General features: G+C 41.3%; 1 protein-coding gene across 1 annotated transcript; it reads right to left on the bottom strand.

Annotated features, from left to right (window-relative positions):
- Positions 1–343: 343 nt before the first annotated feature.
- dhrs13a.3 (dehydrogenase/reductase (SDR family) member 13a, duplicate 3) lies at positions 344–6411 on the bottom strand. Its single transcript, XM_034112937.1, has 5 exons — positions 6242–6411; positions 4073–4191; positions 3496–3619; positions 2413–2739; positions 344–836 (listed from the first exon to the last, which is right to left on the bottom strand). The coding sequence occupies exons 1-5, from the start codon at positions 6366–6368 to the stop codon at positions 580–582; spliced, it is 954 nt and encodes a 317-aa protein (XP_033968828.1). The 5' UTR covers positions 6369–6411; the 3' UTR covers positions 344–579.
- Positions 6412–9054: the final 2643 nt, after the last annotated feature.

Genomic DNA, 9054 nt, shown 5'->3' with positions numbered 1-9054 from the left:
GAACATTAAAGCATGGAAATGTCAGAGGCATAGAGGCACTAAATAAAAACATGAACTTGAAAATGAGTATCGTAGGGCCCCTTTAATATTTTGTTACTTTCCTTTTCCCCTGGAATATAGGGGAACGTAAAAAATGTACTCAAGTAACTTGAATGTCGAATATACTAATGTTCTTGTATGCTGGGTATAACAACTGAACTCTTCCTTACTTCCCTAACATCATGCTCTCCTACAATACTGCAGTGGTTATGTAAAATAAATCCTATTTGTAAATGAACAAATCCATTTAAAATACTGAAATGATTGAACTGTGCTTGTGTATATTTAGCTAAAAAGCAAGACATAAAGCAAGCTACCAGCACCTTTTTATTTGTTTTGAAGATTTATTAAAAGCTGTTTTCTTCTTCATCCTGGCCAGAGTAACCTTACAGCCGTCATGACATCTCTTTGTGGATAACAATAGGCACAAGTGTAGGTTATGCAGATAATATAAAAAAAAAAATAGACAGTAAGAAACCAGCCCTTAAAGTGGCTGATAAGGCACCGTGCGAACATGCTGGATCAGGATTTGGTCCGTCATTATAAACTGGTTAACCTCTCACTCACTTCCCACAGCTTCTTTGCCAGGGCATCATCCCGTCCTTTGGCTCCCACTTGTTGCAGCGCACAGTTAGAGAAGTAGCGTCCGCTAAAAGGCTCAATGCCCTCTTGCAGGGCACAATGCAGGGTGGTCTGGGCCCCCCCTTCAGGATCCTGGAAGAAGAGCTTGGCAAAGGGAATCAGGAGGAGCTGCTGCCATAGGCTAATGCTTCGACTCAGCTCTGTGTTGATATATCCTAGAAGAAGAAAATGATGAAACGTATAAGCTTCGCAGGAAGTGCTGAATGATTACTGGACAACAGCCTTGTTTACAGGTAGTCTATATTCTCTCAGTAGACCTGCACTAGGATACTCTTGTGACATAGTACAATAATCTAAAGCAGCCATACAGCAGGTCAGAAATACAGCAAGTGTAAACAACAGCTGCTATATTATCAAGACAGCCACAGATAAATAAAAGAGTCCTCTGCCTATATACTTAGTGTTCTGCCCGATATATGATATGACAGATATAAATGAGATTTCCTTACTGAGTATCCTACAGCATCATGTCAGAGTGGATGTCAGCCAGCTGAAGCTCAGCAGTAGTTAAGTGGTGCAGAAGGACAATGGCCCTTAACTTCACAGTAAATGTAATACAGAATGGCTTAGTGAAAAGAATATCTGCCTTTTAGAGTGGTTCAGTCAGAGACCAGACCTTATCCCAATTGAGAAGCTGAGGAATAACCTTGGGAGAGCTGTTCACACCAGACATCCTGAGAATATGACTGAGCTGAAGCAGGTGCTAATGTTTAATGGGTGGATTAAATAAAGACATGAAAGATTATAAATATTTGTGTGTTATTAGTTTAAGCGCATTGTGTTTGTCTATAGTTGTGACTTGAACGATATCAGATCAGTGAATGACCAATTCATGCATAAGTCCAGGAAATTCCAAAGTATTCCCATCAATGCACAACAATATGTTGTATTACTGCTGATTTTTATTCCATATTTTATTCCTTCTATTCCATTCCAATGTAAATACTGTTATATTTTACTATATTTTTAATTATTTAAAATAAAATATACTCTATCTGTGTTTTTAATTCTTGTTTGTATGCACCACGACACCTAGTCAAATTCCTCGTACGTGTAAACCTACCTCAAGGTTCAAGGTTCAAGGTTCTTTATTGTCAAACTGACATAGCTACAGAGTAATTATGTTGTTGAAAATCTTATGTCACAGGCTTCTCCAACAATGCAACATAATAATAATACAGATAGTAAGAGTAAGACAAAAAGAAAAATAGTTATAAAATAAAGTGAGTATGTGGAATAATGCAGTACGAGTCTATATACAAGTTATTGGAATGATATATATTAGATATTAGATATATATTACTGAGTAGCAGATGAATGTTTTGAAATTGTTTCAGCAGTTCAATTGTTTAACAGTCTTAACAGTTTGACAGTCTCCTGGTAATAAACCTGTTTCTGATTCTGATCATAACCCTAACCCTAACCCTAACCATGCCATTGTATGTCTAATGACCCAATCCTTAACCCAATAATTGCAATACATAAATGAACACAGAAATTTTACATATTCCAGTCCAAAACAGCTTTCACCAACATTATTTCCAGATTTCCTCGATAAATCTGATTGGCATTCATCAGCTTTCTGTCACTTCCTGTTAGTAAAACCTTATTGTCAGGTTAGAGACGGAAATATACAAGTGAAAATTATAATGCTTTCCATCTGAAAATGGCTGCCAGAGAATATGTTAGCTTGCCTGACATTCCTACAGGAACTGTGCATAAGGCACTCACCTGGGTGGAGGCAGAAGCAGGAGACACTGGTGCCCTCGAGCCTGTTGGCCAGCTCCCTCGTGAAGAGCACATTACACAGCTTGCTGTCGCAGTAGGCTTGGAGGTTGCGCCAGGTAGACTGACCAGACACCAAGTCTTTCTTAGAGGTCATCAGGGGAAAGTGAGCTTTGCCTAGATGGTGCCCAATGGACGCCACGGTGACCACACGACTAGGACCGCACTTCTGGAGGCGCTCCAGGAGAAGGTTGGTGAGCAGGAAGTGACCCAGGTGGTTGACCCCAAACGCCAAGTCAAAACCATCATCTGTATGTCCGTGGCCCACCACACCTGAAACACAGCGCTTCTTTTACTTATACCCATTTTCCAAGACCAATGTGAAGACAGTGCACAATTGCGAACAAGTTTTTTGTGTTTTGGCACCACATTAACCAGGCCCTATAGTTTGTGACGATAGTTTGAATTACAACCCGTTTGCTATCCTGTTTCAGCAACAAGTGCCTACTCATTTAAAGCATTTATGGTTAAGAATCGATATGCTATACGTGGGTCCAGTTAATGTTACGCGAGTTGAACCAACTGCAAAACCAAAATAGCCCCAGTAAGCGCTTAAAGGTGGGGTAGGTAAGTTTGAGAAACCGGCTCGAGATACACTTTTTGTTATATTCCATGGAATGCTCTTAACATCCCGATAGCAATGAATATCTTAAGTGCATTGACAAAAAATCCATAAAAAAATGTCATCTGTGGAAGCCGTAGTACTGTAAAAAGCACGACCAATCATTTTAGCCGGCCCGGCTAAAATAACTGGATGGCCTACCTGCCTGTCAGCCTTCCATCTGTGCACAAACTTATCTCGTGCCCTCATTGGTCATGTGCGCGTTCGTGTGTGTTGGAGGAGGGGCTCTGTAAGGAAGTGGCAGATTTTTTCCGGCTGTGTATTTTCAAATTCTAGCGATCTCGAGCTGGTTTCTCCAAAATTACCTACCCCACCTTTAAGCAAAACTAATTTCAGTGGAAAAGGGGTATCAGTGTACTTCGACTTTACAGCTCTTTGGTAAGGATTTCCAATTCGACCATCCTCACCTGAGTTGTTGATGAGGATGTCCAGTCGGGGTTCCGTCTCCAGGAAGGTTTTAACAAAGCTGCGAACAGACTCGAGACTCCCCAGATCCAACTTCATGAACACCACCTGATTGTTCCCACTCTCCTGCAGACGTTATTACACATATCCATCTGAATTGAGGAAAAATGCTTGTCCTGCATACATTTTCTGCATGTGAAAATAAACTTGAATATGCTAGAATGTTTCCTGGAATCAGGCTGGACTTTCTAAATGCTTGTGTCATTATACAGTGATGTGGTCAAAGTGTGTCTTACTTCCACATTATTACAAATGTGCGAGGGCTATGAGTAAGTCTACCTGTGAGCTAACAAAGGTCTGGTGATTATTTTTCTCACTCAGCCGCCAGTTTATTAGGGACAACTACCTAAAACGTATCTAGTCTTAAAGAACAATAAATCCAACTTTTTTGAAGGTTTTTGTTTTCAGTTAAGAGACACTTTTAGTTTGATATACCAACAGCTGGAATTATCAGTGCTATGTATGGATTGGGTGCAGCGTCTTGTGTCTACTTTAGCCTAGAGCTTCAGAAGGACTTACTGTACGGATGTCGAAGGCAGCAGCCTCAGCTTTGTCCTTGTTGCGACAGGCGATTATCACCCTTGCTCCTCTCTTTGCCAGGTCCAGAGCTGTGGACTTGCCAATGCCAGTGTTGGATCCTGTGCAGGAAAACCACAAGCAACAAAACACTGACGACAAGGAGCTGAACTCAATGACACCTAACCATCGTTTAATGCTGCCCGCAAGTACACAGTTTAAAGGACAAGATTAGACCAATAATATTCATATATTTGGGATTGATATTAAAGAATTGTCAAAACAAAGTCAGCTATTTAAGTTAAATCAAGAGTTAAGAATTGTGTGTTCTTATTGTACTACTGTAGTAGTAATTTAGTACTCAACTCATATTCCAATATACATTTTGTATACATCTTGTAGTATGGTTAGACTCGTACTTCATTTCAGAGGTAAACCTACATTTCCATTATAAATGAGGGCAGTAGGCTATGTTCAAATGTGTGAAAATAGATGTAGGTAGGCTTAATAATCCACAATAACACACACACTTGAAAAAATCTAGTTTGAGCTTTGAAGGTAAAATAGTATTTGTCTGTGTCTGTCTTTAAAAAGAGCCTAAGGCAGCAGTTGTTGACCAAAACTGTAAAAGCTTGAATACAGTATGTGGGTGGGGCCAGCTCCCTGGTGAAGAGCACATTACACAGCTTGCTGTCACAGTAGGCTTGGAGGTTGCGCCAGGTAGACTGACCAGACACCAAGTCTTGAGGTCATAAGGGGAAAGTGAGCTTTGCCTAGACGGTGCCCAATGGACGCCACGGTGACCACACGACTAGGGGTCATACGGCTCCGTGTGATCGCCTCTATACGATCATTTTGTGATAATGATGATGACGCAATAGTCCTGCCTCCCCCCACCTCTGCTGCTCACCCCCGCAAAAGTAAACTGCACACTGAATTCAGATTATTTATCTTTATCTCGATATGGACATAAACGCGAGTGAAGTCTAATCTGACAGGACGGAGACACGCAGCTCCACCTGCTGTGATGCAGCGGGAGCAAAACACACACTTCAAGTCAGATCATCACCCTTAGCTATTTTAATTAGCCTACCTCTCAAACTACCTAAACTAGTTATAAATATGTTTATTTGTTACTGTCGGCCGGGTCACTCATTACAGGATCAGCTGCTGCATGAGACAGACACTGACCTGTCAGAAGAGAGGAAAAAGAGAGGACAGGCTCCGTGGATTTTATTATCATATATAGTCGTCATTCATTTGTTTTAAAGCTTAATAAATAACAAAGAATACCTTTGACCGGCACTTTTATAATTTTGTCCGGAAGATTTAAACTTTTACACACGTTGACCGGCGAAAAACTCTGCCCGGTTCCCTCGGCCCCCACCACGGTGAATAAACAGAAGGGCAACAATGCTTCTTCGCTGGTTTTGTGGAGGAAGTTACAGCGCCACGTACAGGCTCGGCATATGTACTGCAGCTTTTTCCAGCGGTTGGAGCTAAACGGAGCTGTCTCATGTGAACAGACACTATCCGGTGTATATTGCGTGTGGACGGAAGCTTTTTTGCGATTGCGATTGCGTTAATCCTATGCGTTTTGCCGTATGCGTTTCCGTGGGGCAAGCACCTAGGACCGCACTTCTGGAGGCGCTCCAGGAGAAGGTTGGTGAGCAGGAAGTGACCCAGGTGGTTGACCCTCAACACACTTGAAAAAATCTAGTTTGAGCTTTGGAGGTAAAATAGTATTTGTCTGTGTCTGTCTTTAAAAAGAGCCTAGGGCAGCAGTTGTTGACCAAAACTGTAAAAGCTTGAATACAGTATGTGGGTGGGGAAGTTATTCTATTTTTACATGCGTTTCAAGTTCCATTATCTTCCCATGAAATGTGTTTATATCTTGCCTTTTTTTTAAACCAATGTTGAGTGATGAAATTGATCTTTTGGGACAACTTAATGGATAAGGTTATATTAGTTATAGGGTATTTGGTTAGTGTGAGGTGATTGTTAGCTTTTGAAAATAGTGATTCAAAAGATGGTTTATATGCATTTGTATTTGTTAAGCCACAACGGTCCTCAGCAGCAGCTTCAGTACAGTTGCAGACCATCCTGCTGTTTACATGAGCTGAGAGTAACCGAACTACATGTTAGCAGTAGCTGAAGAGTGAGGCTCTTTACCTGTAACAATGGCCGTCTTCCCCCTCAGCTTCACTGAGCTGCAGTACCTTGCTGCTTTGAACACACTGTAATACAATATTAGGTAAAGGCAGAGCGCTCCCGCCGCGAAGCAGAGCAGCACCGACATCGCTGCACGGCACGCGGCTAGCAACAACACTGTCTATGGCAACAACCGGCGCTGGCAACAACACGCTGTACTCTTTCAAAATAAAGTGTATATGGCCAAACAAAACGATAATCATTCGCTAAGTGCAATATACCGACATCATTTTAAAAATAGTAATGCCAAAAGACAGCACTTTTGACAAAAAATGACTGGATTTGATTATTTTAAGTGTGATTTTGGTTTCAGAAATCACAAGAATAATTTACTTTGAAGGAAAAACCTTCTACAAACCTTCTTGTAGAACAAGTGTTCTACAAACAGTATCCGGTTTGGTTTTCTTGTTTAGCGTTTCTGAACCAGCAGATGTCACCATGTGCATTCAAAGTAACATTTACATTCTTAAAGACAGCTTGACTATAAACCTTTTACAACACTAAAACACCTGCTAAACTTGAAAATCCCCCCAAATAGTGCATTATATCAGTATTCCTCTTATCTTAGGAACTTTAATTGAAACATTCTGTCTCTGTTGTGTTTTTCTGTTTTCAATTTTAATTACTTGCATACAAATTCAATGTTTTCTTATCCTTGACTCTGGCTCCTTGCTCTACTAGCTTTTTCACATAGGACCTACATATATTGTGTTATAGAAAGAGGATTGGAGTGGCAGTTAAAGGAGGTCTTAACCACAACCCATTCATGCCGGAAGAATTCATGTGGGTGTTGGTTATTTGGATTGACATTATTTTAACCTTAACCTTACTTACACATGCTTCCAACTAAGCTTTCCACAAAATTAAAGCACATGAAATAGTGTGTCCTTTTGTAGATGTCATGCTTTTTCAAACCTTATTTGAAACATTAGGACCCAATCAACTTTCTTATGTGGTGTGTCTTTACTTATCACTAAGCTTGTTGTCTTATCTTGTTTACGACACAAGTTTATTAATGACACCATTCAGTTGATAACTTTTACCGAGTTGATAACATCTGGACATTCCTTTTTTCACCAAATAAAGCATTTATTCATCCTTGCAAGCTCAAGAGGGACCTATGAAGGAAAGGACGACAGAAATAATTGGACTACCCGGACACTCTACTGTACCAAATGCTGTATCTAAGGTTGTTGTGAAAAAGTCAGATGTGTTAAGAAGATGTTAGGTGCTGAAACAGGTGAACATAATATGTACACATAAAGGACATATTTTCTGTCCTCACCTCTCTTTACATTACTTCCCAACAGCAATGACTGGATAATAGTTATGCTTATCTAGGGGCAGCCAGGGAAATTAGATTGTTTTGGACCCAGACATGCTGATGCATGGGTCATATGCAAGCCCCCAAGAAGAGAACCAGGTGTTGAAGCACGTTTTCGTAGTGGCCAATTGGTAGTACTTAACTTTCGTGTCAGTCCGTGATATCAATGGGCCCTAAAATGCTTTTTTCCCATTGACTTAAATTAAGAAAGAGACGTCTGTGAATAACTGGTCATTTTTCTCTTAAAGAAACTTGCCAGGACAATCTCTTGAATAGCACTTACTTACCATTAGGGCCTAAATGTAGTAAACTGCGATGAAAGCTGAATCCAGAGTTATTTTTAGAGGAATGATTGGGGCCCCGCGTCCAACACTGTATCCAGTTCTCTTTATTCATCAATGTTTTATATGGCAAACTTTAAGTTTCCAACAAACCCCGACACAGGGGGTGAGTACGCCTATCAATACGTAGCCGACCTAAGTTCCACTGGAAAGGGTCCAGTTTACTTAAAACACTGATAACCTTTAACTCGTGGAGAAACTGCTGATGTCCCCCTTTAAACCTGGCTTTGCTGTGGAGAAGCATTGTGGGAGAAGGCATCTCATGCAGTTATAGTAACATGTTTATTTGTATGGGGCATCAATCATTTAGATATAAACTAATGATGTATCACCAACATGAATACGGAGTCATGGCAACTCCAAGATAGTGTCACAATCTTATGAAGGACCCAAATGCAGCACTCGGGAAACCAAGGAGTATTGGTAATATACTTTATTGGTAATAATACCAGAGTAGAGGGATACCCTCAGAACAGGAACAGCCGGATGATGTGCAGGCAAATGAACCAGAGGACATCAGGCAGAAGGTGAGTCAGGGCCGGGCAGAGGGTCAGGGAGCAGGCGAGGCGGGCAACGTAGGTACAGGCAGGGTCAGACAGCAGGCAAGGCAGAATAGTCCAAGGACAGGCAGGATCAGGGAACAGGCAGAGCAGGCAGGTCGGGGACAGCAGGGTCAGAACCGGGTAGGCAATCTGGTATCAAATGCGTGAAAGACTAGCATGAAGGCAAAGTACGATCTGGCAACGGGTGTGTGTCTGGTGACGGTTTAATATAATGGCAGTATGACTAATGGGTGCAGTAGAGAAAGAGAGTGAGCAAAAACGTGTGTGTGGTTAGCAGGTGAGACAGGTGAATGGAAAACTACTGGTGAATGATGGAGCAGACTGTGACAGATAGTCTATCATCTAGTCGGACTGGTTCTCTTTATCGTCAAGCCCATGGCAGGGAGGGGCTTGAAACACCTTTACCTTACATTGCTTGACTTATCTCACCTGCCAGATAACCTTTTCTCTGTGTGTCACCTTTCATTACATTATTAATGAGAGAAAGAGAAACAATGCCAACCCAATATCAGGCATTCGGTGGAAAGTCTCTTACTGAACTCACAC

This window comes from Trematomus bernacchii, unplaced genomic scaffold, assembly GCF_902827165.1.
Source record: "Trematomus bernacchii unplaced genomic scaffold, fTreBer1.1, whole genome shotgun sequence".
Lineage (NCBI taxonomy): Eukaryota > Metazoa > Chordata > Actinopteri > Perciformes > Nototheniidae > Trematomus > Trematomus bernacchii.
Note: the sequence above shows the minus strand (reverse complement) of the source record. Positions and strands in the feature narration are given on the sequence as shown.

Coding starts and splice junctions, on each gene's coding strand:
- dhrs13a.3 (XM_034112937.1), bottom strand. CDS start 6,368: ATGTCGGTGCTGCTCTGCTTCGCGGCGGGAGCGCTCTGCCTTTACCTA. Junction 4,192..6,241: donor GAAGACGGCCATTGTTACAG/GTAAAGAGCCTC, acceptor TTTCCTGCACAG/GATCCAACACTGGCATTGGC. Junction 837..2,412: donor CTGCTTCTGCCTCCACCCAG/GTGAGTGCCTTA, acceptor TTCTTCTTCTAG/GATATATCAACACAGAGCTG.